The sequence below is a fragment of the Podarcis gaigeae genome, assembly GCF_964106915.1.
Source record: "Podarcis gaigeae genome assembly, chromosome: 2".
In the NCBI taxonomy this organism is placed as follows: Eukaryota; Metazoa; Chordata; class Lepidosauria; order Squamata; family Lacertidae; genus Podarcis; species Podarcis gaigeae.
In genome coordinates, this window is record NC_139679.1 from 58,311,908 (window position 1) to 58,339,363 (window position 27,456).

A 27,456-nucleotide genomic window follows, 5' to 3' on the forward strand; every position below is an offset into this window, starting at 1 on the left:
TTCAGAAGTAGTTTCAAACACTAATTAGTACTTCTCACTCACTTCTAGGAACAACAAATGCAACAGTGGAGGGACACAAATTACCACTTTTACTCCACATCGGGGAGGGAGGGGGATTTAATATTTAATATTATTCATTAACAGTCAAAAACCTGATTGAGGTCAAAAAGTATTAGATTTCCTTGATGATGTCACAGAAATGCCAAAATGTTTATTACATATTTCCCTCTATTTGCATCTCTGTTCTTAAAGTCCCACTGTGTTCAACAGTGTTTATTATCAGGAAAACAGGTATAGGAATTTTGCTATTGAGCTCATAGGGACCTATGAGCATGTTTATGACTGCTTTGTTCACTGTGCACAAGCTCACAAATATGGCAAACCTCATTATGAGGTTCTAGGACATTTTCAAGTAAGAATCTGCATTCTCCAGTCTTGCTTAACTACTTGAAAGCAGGGAACTTCCTTCTCTCTGTATCTTTCATTTGATGTATTATTTCTGGGTGCGGGCTGATCATCCTTTGTTAAGCTAATTGCTGGGGAGTCCAGAATTTTATAAAAAGTATAATGAATGTGTTTTAATGGCTAAAGACAACTTTTCTGGTTTTGGAAGGTGACACCCTTCAGCTAGTGCAAGAGGGTGCAGGAAACATTTGGAGCCAAGAGACACAGGAATAAGGACCCAAGGACCCATCTAGTTCAGCATCCTGTTCTCATAGTAGCCAGCCTGATGCCTATAGGAAACCTGCAAGCAGGACATTATTGCAGCAGCCATCATTCTTCCCTCTTGTGATCCTGAACAACTGGTTGCGTGCTGAGGTCCCCCAAAACACCCCTACCCCAATAACTCACACATCACTCATAATTTTTGTTTAAGGTTTTTGGCATAATTTTGGCCACAACTTTATTGAACATACAAATTGTGAGTGGTTGCTTAGGCATTGGTTATGACTATCTGTCCGTCCGTCCCCCCCCCCCCGCCTTGGGGACAGCACTGTCTCCCAGATTCCAGCGAAAGCCAGTGTGGAGGAACAAGATCAGGGATAACTGGAGCTGCGACACAGACCCTCAGCTTCTCCCCGCATGCTCCCAGGGGCTTACGCAGCCCAAACCCGATTCCAGGGGTTTGGACGAAAGAATGGTAAGCCCCTGAATTCCTTTAACGGAATTCCCGTGCAGCAGCAGCATTGGAGGGGCAGGCCCAGCCAATCCATACCCCTCCTCCAACCAATTTAAACCAATGCCTAACCACCAACCTTACCAGTTGTGATGATTTGCTACACAGTAGGCAAAGACCAAATGGCACACACTAATCAGCCAAATGGAAAAATTCCTACCAGGCCCCTGCACCAAGGCAGATGACCCCATGACAGGCATAGCAAGCTCAAAGCACAAGCCCAAAACAAGGGAGGGCGGGCGGGTGATCCGGTGCCCACAGCAAAAGAGAAAGCAGATTGCTGTGAGCATTGCTTAAATAACCTCTGTTCCCACCTCCAAACTGGCAACATCAATTTCACCCCAGCAACACCATCCCCCAATCCAAGCCGGGCCCCTTCAACCTAACCTGCCTGGCAACTACAGGGTGTCTTGCCTGGCCCCATCCTCAACACGCGCTCTCCTTTAATTGAGAACACGCTTATTCAGATGAACTGCAGAGTTCACTCAACCTCCTTCCAGCTGAGGTACTGCCAAATACTAGGATGGAGAGAGGGAGTGGTGTGTGAGGTTGGTGTGGTGCAGTCGTGCTGGCAGAGTCAATCTGGTGCTCCTGCTAGTGCATTTGCACTTCACTGACCTCATTGCTGCCTCACTTCTACAGCAGTGATTCAGCTGGAAGGAAGTCAAGTGAGCAATGCAGCTACATCACACCATCAGCTACTGTTAAGAGGCAGAATATAGCCATCCTGACTAGCAGCCATTGATAGGCTTATCTTCCATTATGTAACCCTCTTTATGTAATCTGCAGATCTAAGGCCAAGGTTTTTTTTTTGCGTGTGTGTGTGTCTACCTAAGTAGAAAATTTGAATATTTTGACAATGTCAGCACTTTAATCTGGGCAAGACTGAAGAGCCACACTAGATGTGATTCGGCACTGTGATGTACCAGTGGAAAACTAGATCAACTTTTTTAAAGCCTCTTCTTAAAGAGCACAATCAATATCACAAGAAAATGATGCTATTTTAAAGAAAACTGCTTAGTGGAGGCAGCAATATGCTTGGTACTTTTGAAAGAGGGAAATAAATTCATAGCCTTGATAGCAACCAGCCTGAGCACCCCCAAATGTATTGGCTCTTCTTGTGATGAATCTTGTCACTTGTACAGAACACGATAAGAGCATCTCTATTTTTGGTGCTTGGACTACTCTTTGTGACAAGATGTGGATATCAGAACTTCCATGCTGGATAATTTGAGGTAATTGAAGTCTGATATGCTCCCTTGACCTTTTCAGTAGATTGCACTTACACTAGTGGGATCATTTTTCATTTTTCACCCCAAATTGTTTTCCACCGCATGGAGAATGCCAAGTAATCAGAACACATAGAAATAGTTTCATTCATTGTATATACAAATAACACAGCTTATACATTTGCCAGAATGGTTTTTCAGGCAATCCTGCTAAACAGAAGTTCCCCCAAACTTCCAAATATATTGTCTTGATTGATGCTGAACCCCAAATATGTTAAGGGAATGAGTGTAGACAGAATATGAATAGTGGTGCACATATAAATAGTATATTGTGCGCTCTAGCTTCAAGCCACTTGCTAGAAGTAGTCCCATTTGTGGGGGGACAAAAAGGCAAGTACAGTGGTACCTCTGGTTATGAACTTAATTTGTTCTGGAGGTCCATTCTTAACCTGAAACCGTTATTAACCTGATGTACCACTTTAGCTAATGGGGCCTCCCACTGCTGCCGCACAATTTCTGTTCTCATCCTGGGGCAAAGTTCTTAACCTGAGGTAATACTTCTGGGTTAGCAGAGTCTGTAACCTGAAGTGTTTGTAACCTGAGGTACCACTGTATTACAGACCCTATAGCTTACACATTTTTTGGAACATCATCCAAGCCAACCCTCCAAGAGGGAGATGTTTCAAAGTCAGGGTGCCATTGCCGAGAAGACCCTGCTACATGTAAGAGAGCTATGAACCTTCAGTTAGATGAGTCTTAAGCCATTATAAGGACTTTATACATCAAGACTAATTGGGCCCAGTGACTGACCTGTGTAAACAGTTAAATGTATTTTAAATGCTGCAACATGGTCTTGTGCAGTCAGATCCATTGAGGCACTGCTTCAGCATTTTGTGCTACTTGCAGTCCCTGAGCAGGGAGGGGGAACTGTCACCCCCAATCAAGTAACTAAATAAAAATACTTAACTGATCAATCAAGTAGCTTAGTTCTGCCCCCCAAAAAACATAAAGCCTGTCACCCAATACCTGTAAATGAAGAATTGGAACTCAGGGTCGTCTTGCTCTTTTTGCTCACCTGGTTCAAGCTAAAGACAACATCCACTAACAAGCTTTAGGCTGAAGTAGTGTAGTTTCAGGTATGAAGGGAGAAACTATCTAAAATATATTCTAGAATAAATCAGATTGAAAAGATACCTTAGGCACATTCAACCATATAGCTGATAATGCCGATTGCAATCAGAATCCAAGGGATTTCACTTTCAGGCACTGAATAAATATTAAATTTAGTGTAGATAATCCATCCCTCAGGCAGCTGTTGCAAGCATCCTCCTAAAAATTAACTTTCACTTTCTGATGCAATCTCATATCATTTGGAAATGTACCTGCTTGGCATTTTCCAGACAGCATGTCCACAACATACAGAAGCAATCCTTCTCAATGCCAAAGTCATCAAGTGGTTAGAGCTACCTTGGGGGAATTATCCATCAACTATTCCTCTGAGTAACAGGACTTACTGATGCTTCTAACCTGATCAGTTAATTCTGTCACCAGCTGACATTTTACAGACAGACCACTTCTTTCCACTGACATGGAGATACTAGCATTTACTACATATGTGTGGGTTCCATACTGTTCGCTGAAGAGAGCTGTTTGTTCAGTTGAGACCTTTCCAAAGTCAATTTCGCACCAGGTTAAAGGAGATCTATTAAAGCGATAGTGAAATAATAAGCACTGTGCCACATCAATGCCTATTTATAGCTCCTGCTTGGCAGACCTAACAGCACACCCATAATAATCATGGTGGGCTGTTTTCCATATAACCTATGGGTTTCGGTTAGTAGGATCTGACTTGATGTCTTAGGTAAAATATTAAAATTGAGAGGCCCTTTCCACATAGCTTTTGTGAACTGTACAGCTATGAGCCTTTCTGCTATGTATACAACTTAGAGTTCTGTTCACTTATCTTACCAGAAGGAATTTGAATTTGAACTTGCATCTTTCCTGATGTGTCTTTTAAGTCCCCTTGGACTTGATTTGCTGCTTCTACTTAGCCACTCATTTTTTCCCTATCCAATAGCCAAATGAAGTCCAGTGTCATAGGAATACCACGCTTCTTGCCTTTCTCTTTCGTTTCATCATGTAGCATCACTTTCCTCAGCCATGGAGATCTCAACAGTAACCTTCATCAGAGCAACAATTGGAAAATGCATTTCCCTTGACCAACTGCTGCAGAAAAAAATGCTCCCTTGATAGAATTTGAAACACAAGAGGGCATCTCAATATTGGAAAAAACAAAAGAATTCCTTCCAGTAGCACCTTAAAGACCAACTAAGTTAGTTCTTGGTATGAGCTTTCGTGTGCATGCACACTTTTTCAGATATCTGTAACTCAATATTGGAAGACATTCAAAAGGATAAGATTTCAAAACAATCGGCACAAAGCCAGGATGTTGCACCAACAGTGTTATAGATAAGAAATATCAAGAAATAAGGGCTGCCTATGCCTCTCTGCAACACACAGGGAGGATATTTTTTGTAAACAGCTTAAAGGTTTTCTTCTTACCATCAAGTGGTATATAATTTTTGTTAACTAGATATATAAAATATATACTTCCTTCTATAGAGATCTTGATAAGAGCCTCCTGAAAACCCTGGGAACACATGGAAGAAAGCCTGGAAGTAGTCAGTCTAGGTTTATGCCGGCTTTTATGCAGAACTTGCTGTGTCAGAAACTATTAGAGGTACTTGGAATGCATCCAGATGCAGTAGAGCAAGATTGCGGAATGACTCTTAACACTGAAGACCACATAGGCAAAGTTTGGAATCCTCTTTTCAGGACATTTTCACTCACCCTGTAAGGCCAACCCTTTCTTCTCTAAAAGCAGGGTGGGTGTGTTAGGGATCCATATGGAAGCTGTTTTCTCAGCGGCCAGATGTAACATGCAGCCCTGGTTCACCATATGAAAACTCCCCAAAGTATTCAGAGTTTCACGATTCATGATGGACACCTCCAAGAACATTTGGTGCTGGCATGGAAACTCCCTGAATTTCAGGAATGAAGAAATGGCTTGCCCATATTCTGGGTTTGCTCCAAAGTAGAAAAGCACTTTCATTTTTTATATTACACTAAAATATGCACCCAGCATTTGGTAGGACTTCAACAGCTGCATGTATTGTTTTTCTATGGGGAGTAGTAATTTATAAAAGAATCTGAGCAGTTGTCCCTCTTCCTTTGTGTGTACACAAAGAGACCAAGCACTATATTAAAAATCACGAAAGGGTTTTTTCTTCAAACACTAATAAAAATAAATGGTGCCTCGTGTGTTCTTCTTGTCTCAAGTTCACATATTTTGCACCCTGTTTTTGTTGGATTGTTCCACAGTGAGTACTAATAATGTGCTGCATAAAGAACTATATAATCAGCAGAGCTTTGTAAAATCACAACTATAGCAGATCTAAACACCTGGGAGTTTTTAGAAGAGATGTTATAAGTGGGCTGACCACACAAGTGTTCTGTCACAGCCCTGACCTATATACATCAACTTCTCCATATGGAGCATTTGAAGGCTGGGGGCTAAACAATTTCTGTGGTGAGTCTCCTAAGCAAGTTTCCTTGATTCAATCTTGATTCCAGGTCAAAGTCAGTAGACCCCCAAACAAAGATTGAATCTTAGTGATTGGATCTTTAGTTTCTCATGAGTCAGCGTGTGACATATAAGGCAAGTGCTACAGTCTGTGAGGGATGCTCAAGTCTTGATGCAATAAGAACCGTGCCTTTTCTAGTCATTGCTTTCTGTGTATCTGTAGCATCCCATTTTCTGCTTGGAAACACATGATTTGCATACTGATGCTCTTTGCTATCTATCATTCTATCACTTCCTGCTTTTTGACTGTAGATCCACGTGAGTCCATTCACAGAAGCAAATCAACAAGATAGTAGTTGCAAGAAAAGTGATTGAAAAGACTTTGAAAACTGACACCAGTAAGAAAGGTTGAAATATACCTGAGAAGCCCACAATAATTTTATGAGGACAGCATATTTATTGAGGGGGAAATGCCTTTTTGAGAGGATTCCTATTGCAGCTAAACGATGAACACAACAAACGTTCAGTTCACTTATTAAAAACACCTATAATTGCTGATTGGTTTAAAATACTGGACAGAAAAGTAATTATTATGATTCTGCAAATGTTTTTTTTTCATTCCAGTGTCTTTTACTCAGCTTTACAATCAAACAATTATACTCATTGATTTGTCACTGTGGAAAATTTGTATTCCTTGAAGGCTTGCCATACGACATTATGACTGGCTTAATGCAGCTCTTGTAATATAATTTGATGGCAAATATTGAAATGTATGCAAAAGAATAAAATAATGAAAAATTGTATAGGCTTTGGATGTTGTAAAAATGCTCAGTGAGCAATTGCCATGGGAATAACAAAATGAAGGAAGATGAGGGCGATCCATTTTTCAGCTAAGGACAAAACAAGTCTAGGACAGAGGTATGTTTTTAGTGATCCCTCTGTTTCCACATGTGGATGGTCCTTTTGCTATCTCAGAAACTTAATTCAAAAGACAGGCTTTTACAGTGGTACCTCAGGTTACATATGCTTCAGGTTACATACGCTTCAGGTTACAGACTCCGCTAACTCAGAAATAATACCTCGGGTTAAGAACTTTGCTTCAGAATGAGAACAGAAATTGTGTTCCGGTGGTGTGGTGGCAGCAGGAGGCCCCATTAGCTAAAGTGGTGCTTCAGGTTAAGAACAGTTTCAGGTTAAGTACGGACCTCTGGAACGAATTAAGTACCTAACCCGAGGTACCACTGTAGATTATAGAATAAGACCAAACAATACAATGTTAATTTCATATATAATGTGTTGCTTCCCACAGCATAGTAAGTGAATGAAAGGGCTCCTATGCTGGGAATGGCTGTATTGTTGTGACTAATGTGCAACTTGATAAAACATCAGGTTATGTACACCATGTTCATAATTACTTAACAGGAATGTCGTTCTGAAAAGTCGTTGAGCACAAAAGCTAGCCGCAATTGCATTGCTCCTAATCTAATGAAGAGAGACAACAACCTCCTGTTTTTGAAAGCCTGCTTCACTAGATATTGCACTTTTGTCACTACCAATATATTCCACATGAAAGGCTCAGGCTTCTGGTTATTGGTCACAAATAATTTGAAACTCACTGGATTGCAGCAGTTTATAATTTCTTTTCAAAATAGCAGTCATTAAAAGGAAACATGACTTTGTTCATTTATTTTTTTTAAAGAGGATTAGGTGATGTTAACCTCAAGAGTTTCAGGAAGGTTTCTTCATGCAAACAGATTAACGGGATATTAGTGCTTGAAAACATGGGTCTTTTAAAAACTCACTTTCAAAATCACAAGGGAAAGTTCTGTGCAAATTGTCACCTACAAAACTGAAATTAGCTCAGCAGCTCAGTTGCTGGAAAACTCTATGGTTTTTGCAGTGGCAGGCACCAAAAAAAGAAAGCATATAAAGCTCTGGTGGGCTACCATGTACTGCTACTTTTGGCTTCATGGGTCATCAAAGTTATGTTGTGGAGTGCCTGTCCCCATGCTGTTTAACACCTATATGAAATTCATTAGGGGATCTGGAGTTCATTAGTATGTCAATGACGCTCAGATCCACCTCTTCATGTCATCTGATCCAGGTGCTAGACTGCTTTCTTAACACCATGATGTGTTGGATGAGAGCAAGTACACTGAGACTAAATCCAAATAAGGTAGAGGATCTCTGGATTGCTGATTTCCAGTTTTGAGAATTAGGTAAGCCAACGTTTTAGATGAGGTTGCAATTTCCCTGAAGGAACAGGTTGCAGACTGGGAGTACTCTGAGACAGGGGTGTAGGAAGGGGGGTGCAGGGGCGCCCCGGGTGTCATCCTTGAGGGGGTGACCAAATGGCACACCGCGGGGGCAGCACTTACCGAGGGGCCTGGCCTGCAGTGTGCCCGGGCCCACGTCTTTCCTGGGAGTGACGTGGTGGCTCAGGGCCCCGCGCTGCCTGAAATGGCAGCATGGGACTTGTGTCTGCCAGGTGCACTCTGTGGGCAGCTCACCATGGCACCCCCTGGGTGGATTGCCGTGGCGCCCCCATGGACAGCTCACCCCGCCCCCGCTGCTCCAGGTGCCGGAGCAGCTGGCTACGCCCCTGCTCTGAAATCCAACTTTGCTGGAGACTTAGTTGTACAGAATGTCTTCAACTATCTTTGGCTGGCCCACCAGCTATGACCATTTCTGGACATGGATGATGAGCCCACACTATTACACGATCCTCTAATCTCTCAACTGGAATTCTGCAATGTACTCTACATTACATCAAGTGTGCTGTTAGAATGTTGCCCATCTCTAAAAACTACAGTCTATGTACCTCATGAGAGTGTTATATAGTAAAACAAGTATTTTCAAAGAAACCGTGATTGGTAAGAATGTTAAGGTAAAAAAAAAACCTAGGCGGTGAAGTATAGTCAAAGGCGTGTGATGCTCATCTCGCTTCAGGCTGACGGAGCCAGTGTTTGTGAGCTTCCACCTCGCCATGCATCTTTCATTTTCATTTTCCCACTTCCTACATTGCAAGTTGCACTTCCAATTCAAGTGTTAATGCACTGTATGAATAAATTATTCATTATCACTTTGACATTTTCCCTTTAATAAAATTAATAGTGAGTTCGAGACTTTCAAAAAACAAATTTCTGAGTTGAGTGAGTTTGTGCTACCATAAAGATAAAGAATTAACTCCATTCATTCTGAGCAACAATTTAGCAAGCACATTAGAATGTTAAAATGTGAATAATCTCATTCTTTTGGTACTCCATTTATAGGTTTGCCTGTTCCTTTCATATTGAAATGGGCTCTTCAAAATGGATCTCTGTTGTTTAAGGGATAATATAAATGAATACAACACATGAGTCAACTGCTAATCGCTTCCTGCTTGGTTTACTGAGAAGCAATCTGACAAGCTGCAGGTATAAATGTTAACTAATAGTGATCAACAATTACAAAAGTTCAACATACTTCTGTAAAACAATAAAATCTTTAATAAAAAAGGGGGAACAAATGACAAAAGTTATAAAGAGACAAGAGCTACTCTGGGGCCAAAGCAGAAGTGGCATCAAATGTGCATTTGCAGTTAATATGAAGGTGTTGTTGTTTTTAAATGCAAATTGCTTCAGTGGAGTCAGGGTGATAATTAGAGCATAAATGGTGGGGAATTTAATTATTTCCATTCACTCCTCTTTTTTAAAAAAATACCTCCTCTGAATTTAGTTTGGGCTAAGAACAAGTAGATAAGTAACAAGTAGATAGGTACTGCTCTGGCGGGAAGGTAGAAGCGGCTTAGTCATGCTGGCCACATGAACCGGAAGCTGTACCCCAGCTCCCTCAGCCAATAAAGCGAGATGAGCGCCGCAACCCCAGAGTCGGCCACGGCTGGATCTAATGGTCAGGGGTCCCTTTACCTTTAAGAACATTGGAACCAACGGAGAATTTCCTCCCAATGCAAACAGTAGTTTCAGAAGGGGAATTTTCTTCAGGACCAAAGCAATCCAGGAAAAGCTGAAAGACATCCATGTAGTTGGCCTTCTCTCTCTCTCTCTCTGTGTGTGTGTGTGTGTGAGAGAGAGAGAGAGAGAGAGAGAGAGAGAGAGAGAGAAGAAGAATGAACAAACAGGGTTTCAAAGAGCTCCTGAAATGCAGGATTCCTTCAAGTGAAGGCCTGATCTTTGAAAGCCCTTCAAAAAGAGGAGTGTTCTACTTTATAGAGGACACATGGTCACTCCAATCTCATATTTGTGCCTTGGCTCATGTAGAAGATACTGGGAGCCAGACCAAGTCCCAGCATAGCAATTCCCTACCTTCCCACAGGCCTTGCTTTGGTGACAAGTCTTAATTGGCTCAGTCAGGATATATTAGCAACCATGTATTCCAAGGCTTAGTATTCATTCCAAGAATTCATTCAGTCTTTTCCATTTCCAGTGCCCCTCTTAGAAATACTGTGGCCATTATGACCATTTTTAAATGGTTATTAGATAAGATTCATAGATGTGCAGAAATTAGATGAGATGTAAGAAGTGAAATCTAATAGATTCTCAGAATTAGGTCTGTAGACGTTTGTCAAGTGCAATTTTATACATGGGCTTACACAATTATTACTCTTGCAAATGCATATTTATGACAAACTGCTTAACCAGAGAAGGTGTAGGGACAGGGTGAGATTCCATTCCACAGATTAAAATTCAATTACTTCTTTCTGTCCCACGTTGTTGTAAATTATGATTGCTACAGTTCTGAAAGCACTTATTCTGATGGGTTCTCAGTGACTAACTGTTATTTGGTTTACAAAATTTATGCACCACTTGATTGTATCAAAAAAACCCCAAAACCCTCAAAGCTGGTGCAGTTAACGGTGGGGGTGTCTATTTTAAATTTATGAGAGCCCTGCCTCTCATATCAGTTGGAGGTGAGAAGGGAAGTTCAGTGGATGTAGTTCAGTGCTAGTGCATTTGCTTTGGTTTAATTCCTGACACCTCCAGTTGGGAGTGTCTCCTGTATGAAACTCTGGAGATCTTCTGGCACCGTGAGCAATACTGAGCTAGATTGACCGGTGGTCTGACTCTGAATAAAGGAGCTTCCTGTATTCTTCAGTAAAATGATTTGTATTTTCCTCCCTGTGTTTGATGTGCACAGATTAAATTTCAGGTGGTCTAAATGCCCACTGATCTAACAAAAAAAATCAAAAAATAAAATTATCACTGAAGTCCATATCAAAGATTTCCTTCAGCAGCAGATGGTATATATTGAATATTTGATTGGAAGTTTCATGAGCTTTTCCAGTATAATTGTGCCTAACAGCAGTAAGTTTCACAGTATTTGATAATGCCCTTTGATTCCAGTTCTCTTTCTGCAGGGTCGTTGCTCCTATAGAAATTGATGCTCTCAAACAAAATTGTAAAAGTGAATGCTGTACTCTAATCACTTCCTTTGTTCTTTCCCCATTTATCTTTGTTAGTCTAATTTGTGTGTGGTGTGTCTCTGTGGGGAATTATAGCTGTTTTTCATTATCTTTCATTCAATTTTTTTTTTACAAAAAAACTCTGAGTTATTTTTACTTCTCAGTGACCCTGAACCAACAGACAATGTATACAACTAGGTCGCACAACTTGTAGGCTGTGGAAGCAAAGATTTGCAACTGCAAGTCATTCTGTAGCCTACAGTGAGAAGATCCTAACTGTCAAAAATAGCTCTCCAGTTGGGGTGGAGCTACTGCACTAATTTCCCTGGAGCTGCATCACTGTTGCTTACCGGGAGGAATGAGGCAACAGGGAGGTTGGCACAGTGCCAACACACTGGCAGGTGTGCCAGTCGCTCTGCTAGTGTGTTCGCACCACACTGACCTCCGTGCCACTTCAGCAGTGACCCACCTGCCAGGAAGCCAGCATAGCAGCTCTGCCCCATCTGGTGAGTTCTGCTAACAAAATTCAGTCATAAGAGCATAATAAGGGCCCTGTTAGACTCAGCCAAAGACTCATGTTAGACTCAGCATGTACCCACCTTGTACATGCATCCAGTGCTAGCCAGCCAGTTATTTATTGATAGTCAGAAGCAGGGCACAATGGCAAAAGCCTTCCTTTACTGTTGTTCTCTTTCAGAAGCTTGCATTTGGTTGTATTCAGAAGCTGGTGGTTCCATACAGCTGTTTAGTTAGTTAATTTCTATTCCATTCTCCCTCCCAAAAAGCTTGGGATAGCAACAAAGCAGCACAACAATACAATTAAAATGCTCCACACATTTAAAACATTTAAAACCAGCCACATATTCCCATAGCAAATAATTTAAAGGTTGCCAGGAACAGTGATCACAGCTAATAACCACTGAGAGGCATATCCACTATGAATCTGTCTAATTCCTTTTTACTAGCAATTGAAACCAATGGCCCTCACCACATCTCAAGGCAGTAAAACTAATTATGTATTATGTGACAAAGTACTTTTCTTTCTTTTGTCCATCTTGAATCTACTGCCCATCAATTACACCGGTTGACTTCAAGATCTAATGTGTTGTGTGTGTGAGAGAGAAATTCTATAGCCACTTTTTCAATATTATACATAATTCCATGTTCCTTTATCATGTCTCCCCTTAGTCATCATTTTTTCTTCTTCTAAAATAAAAAAGTTCCAAAGTCAAGGAGATGGCTAGGCTCAAATCTTTCTCCCTGAGCTTATTTTCTATGTACAATGAATGTTTTTCTATAAAAGAGTGTGTGTTACTTATTTTGAATTCTTATATGCATGCTGCTTTACATCCCTGAGAGGTTCTCAAAGTGGCCTAAAGAATATTCTGAAAAATAAAATTACATTCAAATCTAGTACTGCCAGGGCGGGAATCCTGTGGGTCTCTGTATGCTGTTGGTTATAACTTCCATCTTCCTTTGGCCATGCTCTCTGGCGCTGATGGGAGATGGAGACTGCCAAAGCGTGTTCTCCTTCATGGAGAGCACGTGCTGCGGTGGGGTCTGCTGAGCCACCCCTCTGTTACCAGGCAGGGTCTCTAAAGATGGCCTGGGGCAGTGATTGGTTCACTGGGTTGCTGGGGTAAAAGTTATGTTGCAATTTTGGTGGGAGGGGTAAAATGTTTAAATACTCTGCACGCAGCCTGGAGCTTTCTCTTTGCTGTGTGCAACGGATCACCCGCCCACCCGCCCTTGAGTAAGGGATTTTTGCATTTACCTTCCTATGCCTGTCATGGGGTCGTCTGCCGTTGGGGCAGGGGCTTGGTAGGAATTTTGTCCATCTGGCTGATTGGCTGGGCCATTTGGTTTTTGCCTACTGTGTAGCAAATCGTCACAACTTGTAAGGTTGCGGTTAGGCATTGGTTATAAATTGGTGGAGGAGGGATTAGGATAGGCTAGGCCTGCCCCTCCATGGTTGCTGCGGAAAGGGAATTCCGTTAAAGGAATCCTGGGGCTTGCCATCTTCTCGTCCAATCCCTGGAATGGGACTAGGGCCAGCAAGCCTTCGGGGAGCATGCGGATGAGAATTGAGGGTCTGTGACTCAGCTCCATTTCTCCCCGACTTGCTTTCCCCCGCACTGTCTTTTGGTGGTGCCCGGAAGTCAGTTCTGTCCCCAGGCGGGGGGACAGATAGTCTTAACCAATGCCTAAACAACCACTCACGGTTTTGTATTTAAATAAAGTTGTGGCCAAAATTATGCCAAAAACCTTAAAGAAAAATTAAGTGTGCGTTGTGAGTTATTTGGGGGGTAGCTTGGGGACCTCGACACGCAACTTGCAGAGGGACACAGTACAGACACAGAAAGTACATTGTGTCCATATGGAACCAGGAGTATCCAGGCAGTTGTTTTTTTGTTTTTGCTTTGCGTTGGACCTCATTCTTCCCTGGTGCCCTGCTGGGCAGAAGTTCCCTTGAAAATTCATTGAGGCAAGGGAGTGGGACTGAGCAGCTGAATCTCTCCCCACTCCAGTAAAAACACCCTTCCCTTGCTGGAAGAGTTCTCATATCAGGGCACAATTCTAATTCCCCGTTTCCACTTCGCTGCCATCCCCCAGCATTTTAAAAGCCCCCGGGACAGCGGAGACTTCTCCGCTGTCCCGGGGCGATCTTAAAATGCTGGCGGGGGGCAGCGAAGCCTTCGCTGCCATCCCCCAGCATTTTAAGATCGCCTGGGTCAGCGGAGAAGTCTCCGCTGTCCCGGGAAGGCAGGCGGGGGGGGAGCAAAGACTTCCGCCCCCCACCGGCCTTCAGAAGAGGTCCAGGACTTCTTCTGAAGGCCGGCGGAGGGCGAAAGTCTTTGCTCCCCCCACCTGCCTTCAAAAGCCATCGGGATAGCAGAGAAACAGCAGAGAAGTCTCCGCTGTCCCGGGGGCTTTTAAAATGCTGGGGGGCGGCAGCGAACGCTTCGCTGCTGCCCGCCAGCATTTTAAGATCGCCCGGGACAGCGGAGAAGTCTTCGCTGTCCCGGGGACTTTTAAAATGCTGGGGGACGGCAGCGAACGCTTCGCTGCCACCCGCCAGTATTTTAAAATCGCCCCGGGACAGCGGAGGCTTCGCTGCCGCCCGCCAGCATTTTAAAATCCGCTGTCCCGGGGGCTTTTAAAATGCTGGCGGTCAATAGCAAAGCCCTCCTGTCCCCGGAGCTTGTGGGGCGGGAGGTGGGGAGAAGGGCTTTTCTTCCCACCGCCAGCCTTCAGAACAGCCTTCTGAAGGCTGGCGGTGGGGGGAAAAGCCCTTGTCCCCCCCCCCAGCCTTCAGAAGAGGTCGGGGGACAGACTGTCCCCGGACCTGGTCTGAAGGCGGTTTCCATAGGAACGCATTGATTGATTTTCAATGCATTCCTATGGGAAACCGTGCTTCGCAAGACGAAAAACTCGCAAGACGAAAAAACTTGCGGAACGAATTAATTTCGTCTTGCGAGGCACCACTGTACAGAAAAATCCTTTGTTGGACTACTCAGAAGTAGACCCCACTGAGTTAAATAGGACTTACTCACAGGTAAGCATGCATAGGATTTAAGCCTTAGAAAGGAAAGGTGTGAGGGTGGGTAGATGAAACAGGAGTTTAATTAGCAACAAGACTTTTTAAAGTGTTGATCCTGGGGCTTTGCCTCAGGCAGCACAATGTAATCGAGGTAATACATATGTTAACATTGATCATGGATTTCCATGAAATCCACCCCAAGCTGTTCTGCATTTGATGCCATGTTAAATTTAATCGTGACCCTTTGTATAATTTGGACAAAGCACCACGGCATTTGCAGCTCCTCATTATGAAGCAGTCCTTAATGCAATGCAGGAACAGCTCCAGGGTGAGGATAGGAAATAGAACCAAGTGTGCTGTATGCTGAGCCAGTTGAAAGAATGGAAGTTCTGTACTTGCTTTTTAACCAGGGTTCTGTGCAGCTCCCTGAAGAACACTGTAGGTTGCTGTGCAAAGGGTAGAGCTGGCCAGGATGCTGGATTGTAATGAAGGCGTAGTAGCTACAGTGGTACCTCGGGTTAAGTACTTAATTTGTTCTGGAGGTCCATTCTTAACCTGAAACTGTACTTAACCTGAAGCACCACTTTAGCTAATGGGGCCTTCTGCTGCTGCCGCACCGCCGGAGCCCGATTTCTGTTCTCATCCTGAAACAAAGTACCGTACTTAACCTGAAGCACTATTTCTGGGATAGCGGAGTCTGTAACCTGAAGCGTATGTAACCCGAGGTACCACTGTATTTAATTCACTATGCATGAACACAACAGTTATGGGAGGTTGCCTGTGGATTTACTAGTATCAGTCAGATAAGGTCTAAAAGGCTGGTGTTACTTTGCCTAAATCATCTAATCACTTTGTATTTGTATTTCTTTTATTTTCTTTTCTTTTTAAAAAATGCATTTTCTTCTTCTTACATCTCTCTGTTTAGTGCTGTATAAATTAATACCAGAAGCAAGGGCTAATAAAAGAGATATTCTCCTGTTGTTCCCACCAAACTCTGTATCGGCATTTGAGGAAGGCAATTCTGCCATTTCACAAAGTGAGCACAATTCCACCTCTTTTCCTTAAGTGTCCTATAGGCAATCCAAAATATCCAGATGATTAGAATCATGAACAAATGGGATATATTAACTTCAGCTAATGGGGGTGGGGGCAGACGTTACATTTCATAAAACCAATCTATAATCAGATAATTGCATTTCTAATTAACCGTAACATCTTCTGCAGGAGGCACAGAACTTGTTTCAAAGGAAACTAAATGGTGTCCAGTAAGTTATGTTGCTCTCCTTTTTCTGTCTCTAAGCAGAGGAAAAGCCGTGAGACTTCATGCTCCTCCATGAATTGCTAGGATGATGTGAACCACAATTTTAGGCATGATTTAGTTGGACTTGACTAAACAACAAATTTGTTTTTTTTTTAAATAGTATTTCAATATATGTTTTATTAAATGGGAATGCAAAAGATTAATGTAAAACTAAGAGGACAGTTTGACTTTCTATGGTAACTAGAGTTACAGTAATTTTTAAAGGGCAAAGTCAAACCTCTTAAGGACATAATTTCAATTATAGTATGTGAAGGGAGAAAGAAAGTAGGAGAAAGGAACAAAAGTTTTTTCCCCCGATCAAATATTGGTTAATGCTCTGGTTGGCCACTGTGAGAACAGGATGTTTGTCCAGATAGGCCTTTAGTTTGATCCAGCAGGGTGTTTCTGATGTTATTATCATCTACCTCGGCTAAAGCAACTGTCTCTTCTCTGGTCGTTATCGTTGGTCCATTCTACATCTATTTAGAATTGCTCTGCTCAAAACATTCATCCTCACATCATGCAAATCTGAGCATGTATTCCACCAGTTCCTCAATTGCATTCAATTCATATCCTGAATCCAAATAATCAAATCAGGAATCAGAATCCTCACACAGACTTACGAAAATGACCACCTTTTTTTTTTACATAGGCCCTCAAGAGGAGATTGACTCATAGATATATAAAAAAGTTTTAAAAACAAACATGCCCGCCAGCATCTACTAGAAACAATTCCTACAAGAAGAAACTGAATACAGTATGTGTTGTGCCTACTTCACACATTATGCAGCAGCAAACTCCAGTTCGTTAAGCACGTAACCCACAGGAACCATGAGTCAATTCCAACTAGTTTTGAGCATGATCTACACATGCCTGCAAACACATTTGTCACATTCACACTTTACATGCATAACATATAAAAGGTAGATAACCTAATTTTAGAAGCAGCCACAAATCTGGGTCAGGTCTCACAGAAAGAAAGAAAAAACACAGGTGAGCACATAAGAATGAATTTTCCCAATATCTGACTTTTCTAGGAAGTAGCAAAATTCAAGCTGGAATTTGCTTGCAACAGAAAACTATAAGAAGGAATATGTATCAAACTGCTTTTTTTTTTAATGCTCACAAGATTGCAATGGTCTCTCTTGACATTTACATCCAGTGCAATCCTAAGCATGTCTTCTCAAAGGTAAGCCCCACTGAGTGTAAAAGGGTTTATGCCCAAGTAAAAGTGTATAGGATTGTAGCCTTAATGGGTTTATTCCATGTTACTCCAGGGTGGAAATCCCACATATGAACTTCTTAACACTGGTCATTCTCCTTTTTGGAGAGGGGTATTATATACCTGCCAAAAGAGCAACAAACAATTCACCAACAATTTGCAAATATGCTGCTGATGCCCTTGTACTTAAAGTGTGTGGCTGGAATACAAAGAAGAACTAAACCACACAGATTTCTCTAGCTCTAGTGTGCAGCATTGTTTTGTGTTTTGCACAGAATACAGACACTTCCCTGGGTTCACACCACTACATCTGTCTATGGTTTCTGATAAAACCATCCTCAATTATTTCCGATAAAACTTCCCACAAGTTCCCACTCCACCACCAAGCCCAAAAACATGCAGAAAAGTATTATGAAAACCGAGATGGTGGACCCCAGCTTTGGCGTCACTCATTGGGTGCCTCTGGCACACTATCAATGTTCTTGATCTCTAGTTATGTGCAAAGGGCATGAGATTTGTCACTTGGATATTGAATAACTATGTCAGAAAACGAATTCAATTTGCAGGGGTGTCAGTCAGATCATGTTCCATAGGGAATTTCATCTGCACTGAAGAAGTGCAAAAGGCCCACAAAGAGACCCCCATCTGCTTAATTTTATACAAATGGTCATAGATTGTAGAAAACAAAACAGGCATTCTACACCCAACATTAAGAACTTTTCAATCTAATCTCTTTCAGTGGAAGGGAAGAGATACTAATTCATTTAATAATGCTTTTAAAAAGTGCTTAATGTTTCTTAGATCATGCCTTGTATGACAAATCATTCAACTGGCAAATGCCATTTCCTGTAAAAATATGTTTTGGAGGGCTTTTTTAAAAAGGTGACGGAGCATGCTGCTGAATTGATTTTAAGCTTCTTGGTGCTAGTAAGACACAACCTCTGCCTAAAGACAGTTTGGATATTTCAATGATGGGGTATCAGCAGTGCTTTCCCCCCTAAAAATGTTTTCCTACTCATATTGAAATACTGCCCCTCAATGAGGGGTATGCGTACTCCTGCGTCCCCCCAGAAAAAAAACATACCCTCCAAGTGTCCCTATTTTTTAATGTTTTATTATGTTTTTATATGTGTTGGAAGCTGCCCAGAGTGCTGGGGCAACCCAATAAGATGTGTGGGGTATAAACAGTAAAATTATCATAATGGAATGGGATGTCCCTATTTTCATTGGAGAAATGTTGGAGGGTATGCATAAGTGGGCTATCTAATATCACCTTGTAAGTTTCACAGCAGGCCACGATCCCCTGACCTGCAACTATGTTGCCTAGCCACAAAGCAGGCCATTCTTCTACTCTTATCATTACTTGTGAAGTGCATATAATAAAGTATTTGCTTTTTTATTTTTAAAAGAAAAATATTTTAGTGAATATTGTTACTTTTGCCACTGAGGCTTAGTGTGGCAAGTATACACTCAAGTATACACTTCCAGAGTTAACACTAAATACATTACTTCTGATAAATGAGGCACTCTAGCTGCTAGAGAGCCGTGGAAATTTGAGTCCTGGGCTTTTTAGACTCGTCTACCCATGTAATAAGGGACGCGGGTGGCGCTGTGGGTTAAACCACAGAGCCTAGGGCTTGCCGATCAGAAGATTGGCGGTTCAAATCCCCGCAATGGGGTGAGCTTCTGTTGCTCGGTCCCTGCTCCTGCCAACCTAGCAGTTCGAAAGCACATCAAAGTGCAAGTAGATAAATGGGACTGCTCCGGCGAGAATGTAAACGGCGTTTCTGTGCACTGCTCTGGTTCACCAGAAGTGGCTTAGTCATGCTGGCCACATGACCCAGAAGCTGCATGCCGGCTCCCTCGGTCAATAAAGCGAGATGAGCGCCGCAACCCCAGAGTCAGTCACGACTGGACCTAATGGTCAGGGGTCCCTTTACCTTTTACCCATGTACTATCTGAAACCAAACAAGAGCATGGATTGCTAGATGTGAATATTTTTTCCAACCCTCCAACCCCACTACTGAGACTGCAGCTCTTATTATCTCTGGCCATTGGCCATGCTAGCTGGAAATTGGCCATGATGGAAATTGGAATGCAACACCATGTGATGAATCACAGGTTCCTGGTCCCTGGTTTAATCTGTAGAAATTTCCTTTCCTTAGATGGCTAGAAAGCAATACAGATAAATCACAGAGGATGTAAGTCTCTGGAGGAAGAAAATTCCTTCTGGCAGAGATCTGTTCTTGTTATCCTCAGTTGCTCTCATTGATTCTAGTTGGACGAAGGGCTTGTTCCTAGTCAAATTCAAGTTGGCGCAAAGAACTAATAGAACGTGAATCTGTTCTGTCTATTCATAATCACAGGTGTCTGTAGCTTTGGGCTGAAGAAGCACATCTGGCCACCATAATAAAGAAGAATGGTAAAGAATAAGCATATACAAGTACACTGAGATGTCACAACAAGAGCCCTATTTATGCTTTCTGTTCACCAGAACCATGCCAAAAGGGAATGTCTCTCAGCAATGATTGCTGGCATGCTAAAAGTATAAATGAGGGTGGGAACTGCACACAGTAAAAAAAAAATATTATTTTTTAAAAAAGTCATTTTAAAGAATATGGTTGACCCCTTAGAGGGTTTCTTACTGTGTCCTGCTTCTCATGTAAGTCAGCTCTTAGTGTGACTGTATAAGGACTTATATCATCTTATTTTCCTTTTGCTCTGAACACCTTTTCTTGAAAAATGTTTTTAGAGTTCAAAAGCTTGCAACATTATTGGGGGAGGGGGAGAGATACATTTACATATTCTCTACCTTTAGGGACAACATTTTATACTTCTCTGATCTATGCAGAAAAATATCCCAACAGTACTTGGCACCGACCACCACTTTTTCCAGCTATTAAGCACGAATTATATTTTCATCCAACTATTTTATTTTTAAGTTTCATAGATTAACAAAACAGCAAATGATTGCTTAATTGGAAACTTGCTTGATAATGTGATATGCTTAATATACTGTATATGTAAATAGCTCAGTTGTCTACAAGTCCATAGATCAATTCCTTTTTAATAACAGTTGTGGACTTGTCTATTTGATGTAATCCTTTGCATTTGCATTTTCTATAGAATTAAACATAGTGCATCATCTGACAAGGGAAAGTAGGTGACATGTATTCTCCAGATTTGGTTTATCATACAGAAACTCCTACCTTTGAAGAAGCAGTCTTTGCTGTGAATAATGTAGATTTTCTTCCTTTGCAAGCAGGATGCTCGATGAAGTTCACAGTGATTCTCATAGAATTTGCCATCAGATCCACACACCGGCATATAACTGGGCTTGCAGTCATCTATGCATCTACATTCGGGCTTATCTGTCTCCTTGTTCACAACGCACTTGCTTCCCCGGCCACAGTACTTCTTTTCACATGATGCATGGAGGCCATCTTGCCCATAAAGCACTGGAAAAGGAGAACAGTGGGGTGGGAGGAAAGAAAAGTTTCAGTGTTAACAACTCCAAGCTGAGTAACAAGGGAGCACTTCTTTTGCCGCAACATACTTTAATAGCCAAAATACTTTTCCAAAGCTGTGTCAGACAGATATCACAGAGACTGTGTCACCATTTTCACCCACTGTGCTCCACATATTCACTGAGGACATGATGGAAGGCTTCATTCATTGGCACCACCCCAATGCCAACCTGCCCAACAGTCCCAACCTGTGACCGACATGGGTTCAGTGAAGATCTGATCAGATAGCCTATGTGCTGACAGAGAACATGTGGAGGGCACTGTGTGAAAAGAGCCTCTTGCATGCAGCCTGCCAAGTCTTTGGTTAGTGCCTGTATATTATTTACTTGATGATTTTAAAAGTTGAATTCATTAGCCATATGCATAGACCACCTTTCTAGTAGATCTCTTTGCTAGACAGCTCTCTGACTTAGAAGTTAGGTTCCACTTTCGTCTCTTGAACTATTCTGGCCCAAGACTCACCGTTAACAGTGACAGACAAGCAACCTGGCTCCTTTGTCATTCCCCCATCAGCATGCTTAATAGTTCTTCAGCATTTCAGTCATTAAAACATTTCTGACATTTAAAGGCTGCAATGTCAGCATATTTACTAGGGATTCAATTTCACTGAGTGGTATCTAACTACCGTGTCCCATCAGTGTAAGGATTTCTGCCTCCGCAACAGGACTCCCTCCCCCTTCCACTGTGCATGCCAAATCTGCTCCAGAGGGTTGGGAGAACCCCTAGAACAGATGTAAGGGGGCAGGAGGAAAAGAGGAGAATGTTCTGTTGTGCATGCAGAAATCCTTGCACTGATAGAATGAGAGTGCTATGTTGGATTCCTCCTGTTGAACCTACCCAGGACTTCTGAAGAAACATGTGCATGATCATGTTGCATGTCTTTTTGAAAAGACACAGAATTAGGTTTGTACATTGAGCTGGTCCAGAGGCTGCAAACTGGTGCAAAACACTGAGACTAGATTGCTGAAGAGGACAGATTATTGCTCAAATGTTTGTGCTGGCTGCCCATATGCTACCAGGTCAGCCTCAAGGTTCCTGTGTAAAATTATAAGGTCATTAATCTGAGTCCAGAATATCTCAAGAAGCACCTGAGATCTTCAGGCCATTCACTGTACTGTATTGGACCTCCCATTGCTAGTATAAGTAGCTTATATCCACCAGGAGCTGTGTTTTCAGTATTGTGGACCCAATTTTATGGAACTCTTTCCCACTTGAGGTCATAAGGGCCTCCCTGTTGAATATCTGGCATCTACTGAATACTTTATTCCTTCCCTTGAGCATTTTAACTGATTTCTGATTTTATATTTTAAACTGATTTTTTTTATATTTACTGTATTGAATTACTTGTACACTGCTTAGAGAATTCAACATAATGCTAGGTAGGGTATGTATGTAGAGAATGAGATTTGCTTGCAAAACCACACTTCCACCCAGCACTCCAGAACATATTTAAGGGGTATAGGAAGGATGAGAGGGACAGAAGTCCTATGGTCTTTTTTTAAAAAAAATTCTTTTTATTAAATAGCTTTCATAACACAGACATATGCAAAACAGAAAAAAGAAAAGCAGTTAAAGAAAAAACAACACAAAATACAGCTGCACACTGAGCACCGTAGCCCGTGAATTAAAGAAAAAAAAGGCACTAAAAAGAAAAACCGAGAAAATTAAAGAAAAAAGTAAAAGAAAAAACTTAGTGTATATAACAGTTAACACCCATCACCTGACCTCCTTCCCTGCTGATTTCGGGTTTCCAGTTTTAATAGTTTCCTTTTACAGCTGGTGTTGGTATTTAGTTTGTACACTGGAAGTTTTATACCAGACCTGCTATAGTTGGTAAGTTTCTAAAATTTCCTTCTATATAAGCCATAAATTTGTTCCAATCTTCATTTAACTTTGCACTTTTTTGGTTTCTAATTCTTTGCGTCATTTTTGCCAATTCGATGAAGTCATATAGTTTTAATTGCCAATCCCTCACCGTTGGTATAGTTGTACTTTTCCAGTTTTGGGCGATTAGCATTCTGGCCGCTGCCATTGAATATTGAAATAGGGTTTTATCTTCTTTCTTTATCTCATCTCCAACAATCCCTAATAAAAAGGCCTCTGGTTTTTTGGGGAATGTGTATCTAAATATTTTTTTTAACTCATCATATATTTGATTCCAAAATTTTTTCATTACCTCACATGCCCACCACATATGTATAAAATTACCTTCTTTTGTTTTACATCTCCAACAGGCCTTATCTCCAGTCCTATACATCCTACTTAGTTTTTCTGGTGTTAAGTACCATCGATATATCATTTTTTCTAAATTTTCTCTAATTGCAGCGCTTGCCGTGAATTTCATTCCCTCATTCCACAATTTTGCCCATTTCTCATATTCTATGTTATATCCCAAATCTATCGCCCACTTGACCATGACTTCCTTAATTTCTTCGTCTTTTGTGTCCCACTCCAGTAATATGTTATACATTTTAGACAATAATTTAGATTTACTCTCGATTATCTCAATCTGAAATTTAGATTTCTTTTCGTTCATTCCTATTTTTTTATCTTCCGTCCACCTTGCGTTAATCTGATGATACTGTATCCAACCCGTCAGCTTCTCTTTTAACTCCTCGTATGGCCTTAATTTCCAGCTATTTTGAGATCTAACTAATAAATCTTCATATGTCAATCTTTGATCTTCCTGGTTTGTTTTTTTAATTGTTAGGATATTTGTTGGGCATAACCACCAAGGTGTTTTCCCCTCTAGCAATTTTTTATTTTTTTCCCAAACTTCATACAAGGGGCCTCTGATGATGTGATTCGAAAATCCTTTATGGGGCTTCTCCTTATTTGACCAAAGGTAGGCATGCCAGCCAAACCTATTATCTGCCCCTTCGAGGTCTAATAAATCGGTGTTCTCCAAGGTTATCCATTCCTTAACCCAACATAAACAAGCAGCTTCGTAATATAGTTTTAGATTGGGGACTGCAAGCCCTCCTCTCTCCTTTCGGTCCGTGAGTAATTTAAGCCTGATCCTTGGCCTTCTTCCCTGCCAAATGAATCTTGAGAGAGTTTTCTGCCAGTCTTTGAATATTTTGGACCCTCTAATAACGGGAATATTTTGAAACAGAAACAGCATCTTAGGGAGTATATTCATTTTTATAGCCTCCATCCTACCCAGCCAGGAGAGGTTAACTCTGTTCCAAACATCCAGGTCTTTTTTGATTTTATTCCACGTTGCCGAATAGTTGTCTTCAATCAGGTTTATATTTTTTGGTGTGAGCCATATTCCTAAATATTTTATTTTTTTTGCCACTTTAATTCCGTTTTGTCTCTCTAATTTTTCTTTTATATCGTTACTCAGATTCTTTATCAGCATTTTGGTTTTAAATTTGTTCAGTTTGAAACCAGATAGTCTACCGTACTCCTCTAAGACTTCCAGCGCTCTGCCCAGACTTCCTTGCGGCTCTTCCAAGGATAACATCAGGTCGTCCGCATAAGCTTTTAGTTTGAACTCCTTTGATCCAATTTTTATCCCTTGTATCTCAGGCATTGATCTTATTTTATTTGCCAAAACTTCTAAAACTATGATGAATAAGAGCGGGGAGAGAGGGCAACCCTGTCTTGTTTCCTTCTCGATCTTGAATCTGTTTGTAAGGTTATTATTTATCACCAGTTTAGCAGATTGGATTGAGTATATTGCCTGTATTCCTCTCATAAATTCTCCCTCTATCCCCGCCTTTTCTATGGATTTTAATAGAAACGACCAAGAGACGTTATCAAACGCCTTCTCGGCGTCTATGAAGACCAGAGCTGCAGGGATATCATTATTAATCTCCAAGTGTTCAATTATGTTTATAACATGTCTCACGTTATCTTTCAGAAATCTATTTGGGAGGAAACCCGATTGGTCCTTGTGGATTAGATTTGTTAAACATCTTTTCAATCTGTTTGCCATAATTTCAGCGTATATTTTGTAGTCATTGTTGAGCAAAGATATTGGCCTGTAATTCTTCATATTCAGTTTATCTGTGTCTACTTTGGGGATTAATGTTATAAAGGCTTCCCTCCAGGACTCGGGTATCCTCCCTCCTCTCAAGATATTATTCATCGTATCGCAAAGCGCTGATGTCAGTTGGCTTTCCAAAACTTTGTAATATTTGGCCGAAAGGCCGTCCGGTCCTGGTGCCTTACCCAATTTCATTTTTTTTTATCGCATTCTGTATCTCTTCTGTGTTTATGGGTCTGTTTAATTGGCGTCTTTCTTCCTCTGTAACAATCTTCCCTTTACATTTCTCTAAATATCTTTCTATTTGGATTGGATCCTCTTCTCCTTTCTTGTATAGCTCCTCATAGAATTTAAGGAAATTATTTTGTATTCTTTTTGGATCTACTATCAGTTCTTCCTCAACCATTATTTTGTTTATCACATTTTGTTTTTGTCTTTTTCTCAATTGCCAGGCCAGAAATTTCCCCGTTTTATTCGCTGATTCAAAATATCTTTGCCTCATTAACTTAATTTTCCATTCAATTTCTTGGTTCATTAACATCGAATATTGTGTTTGTAATAATTTCGTTGTTTGTAGGCTTTGTTCATCTTTCGGGTATTCTATTAATTTTTTCTCATACTCCCGTAGCTGTTTAAGTATTTCCTCCTTCTTTTGCTGTCTTATTTTCTTCTTATAATTGTTTTGCTGAATGAAAAAGCCTCTTATAACCGCTTTACTAGCATCCCATGCCACTTCTATGTTTGTTCCTGTGTTAAGGTTTAGGTCAAAATACTCTTTTAACGTGGCTTTGGCTTTTTCAATAATCTCGTCATTATCTAATAAATATTCGTTCAGCCTCCATCTGAAGCCCCCCTGCGATGTTCCTTTTATCTCCAGTGTTATTGAGTTATGATCAGAGAGGGTTCTCGGTTGGATTTCACATTTCGTGGCTCTTAAGGTGAGTTCCCTCGAGGTCCAAATTTGGTCTATTCTGCCCCAGCTTTTATGCACCTCTGAGAAAAAGGTAAACTGCTTTTCTGTTGGATGCTTGTGTCTCCATATATCTATTAGGTCCATATTTTCTTCCAGGTCCTGAAATGTTTTTGGTAACTTTCCTTGGTTTCGTTTTCTCTTTTCTGAATTTCTGTCAATTTCCGGTGTCGGCACTGCATTAAAATCTCCCAGTAATATCATCTTGTCATTTCCTAATTCTAATATCACTTGTTCTAATTTCCTAAACAATTCTGGCTTATTTGAATTTGGCGCATATATGTTTACCACATTAATCTTTTCCCCCTGGAAATTGATTTGAACCCCCAAAATCCTTCCTTCTTCATCCTTATAAATCAATTTAGGTTCCCATTTTTCATTGACATATGTTGTTACTCCTTTTTTTTTCTCTGCCGTGGAGTTTATGAATTCTATTCCTAAGTTCTTATTTACTAAGACGTGCTTGTGCTTTTTGGCTACATGAGTCTCTTGTATACAGATTACGTCCAGTTTTTTCTTTTTCAACATGTTTACAATTTTATTCCTTTTAGTTTTTTCGTTCAAGCCGTTCACATTCCATGTTAAAATTTTAAGATTCATTATCACTTTTATCTAACAATAAGTCAGTAATTTACTGGTTTAAGTTTTACCAATTTAAATTCGGGTGGTTTTGTCCTCTGTTTCTTCTTCTTCCTCACCCTCCTCTTCCTCCTCTGTCTCCTCCCCCTTCCCCCCACCCCCTCCCTCCGTCCCCCTGCCCCCCTCCCCCCTCCCTCCCACTCCTGCACCGGCCCTCTCTTCTCTTTCTCCACTCTTCCCTCCAACTCTCTCCTCCACCCCCCCGAGATCTTTATCATATCTACGTAAAAACTTCCTGACTTCCTGATTGTCCATTATCTTGAATCTTTTCCCCTTGTAGAAAAAGGAAATCCCTTCGGGGAATTCCCATCTATGTTGTATACCATTCTTTCTTAAAATGTTAACTATCTGTTTGTAGTTCTCTCTCTTACGAAGGAGTCTGATTGGTATTTCTTTAAAAATGATAATTGGTCTTCCATCAATTACCAATTTCTTCTGGTAACTTTCCCTTAAGATTACGTTTCTCATCTCTATTGATTTGAAGATCACTAAACAATCTCCTGGAACCTTTTTCAGTCTGTTATGCTTAGGTCTTATTTTTATCCTAAAGACGTTTTCTATCGTTTGTGCCATTTCCTCTTCTTTTAATGCTAACCACCTCGCCAGTTCCTTAATCATTTTCTTTTTAATGTCCTCCTCCACTTCTTCTCCCACTCCTCTGAACTTTAAGTTTAGCTGTTTTTGTTTCATTTCCATCATTGCTAAGTTGTCCAGAACTTGGTCTTGACTCTTACTCAGCTCTCCAAAATTCTCCTTTGTTTTCTCAACTTCTTTCCTCTGGTCTTTCATCTCTCTTTGTATCTTTTTGTTTGAATCTTCTAAAGCCTTTGTTCTGGTCGTGAGTTCATTTATTCTGTTTGACATTTCCCCTAC

The 27,456-nt window shown here is 41.1% G+C and overlaps 1 protein-coding gene across 3 annotated transcripts in view; it reads right to left on the bottom strand.

The window, feature by feature from the left end:
- Positions 1 to 27,456, bottom strand: part of FSTL4 (follistatin like 4) — a 369,203-nt gene that overhangs the window by 222,412 nt on the left and 119,335 nt on the right. For all 3 annotated transcript variants that reach the window (XM_083728410.1, XM_083728409.1, XM_083728408.1), the window contains exon 4: positions 20,663 to 20,911. In XM_083728410.1, coding sequence (XP_083584536.1) covers positions 20,663 to 20,911 — 249 coding nt within the window. The remainder of the gene's footprint in view (positions 1 to 20,662; positions 20,912 to 27,456) is intronic.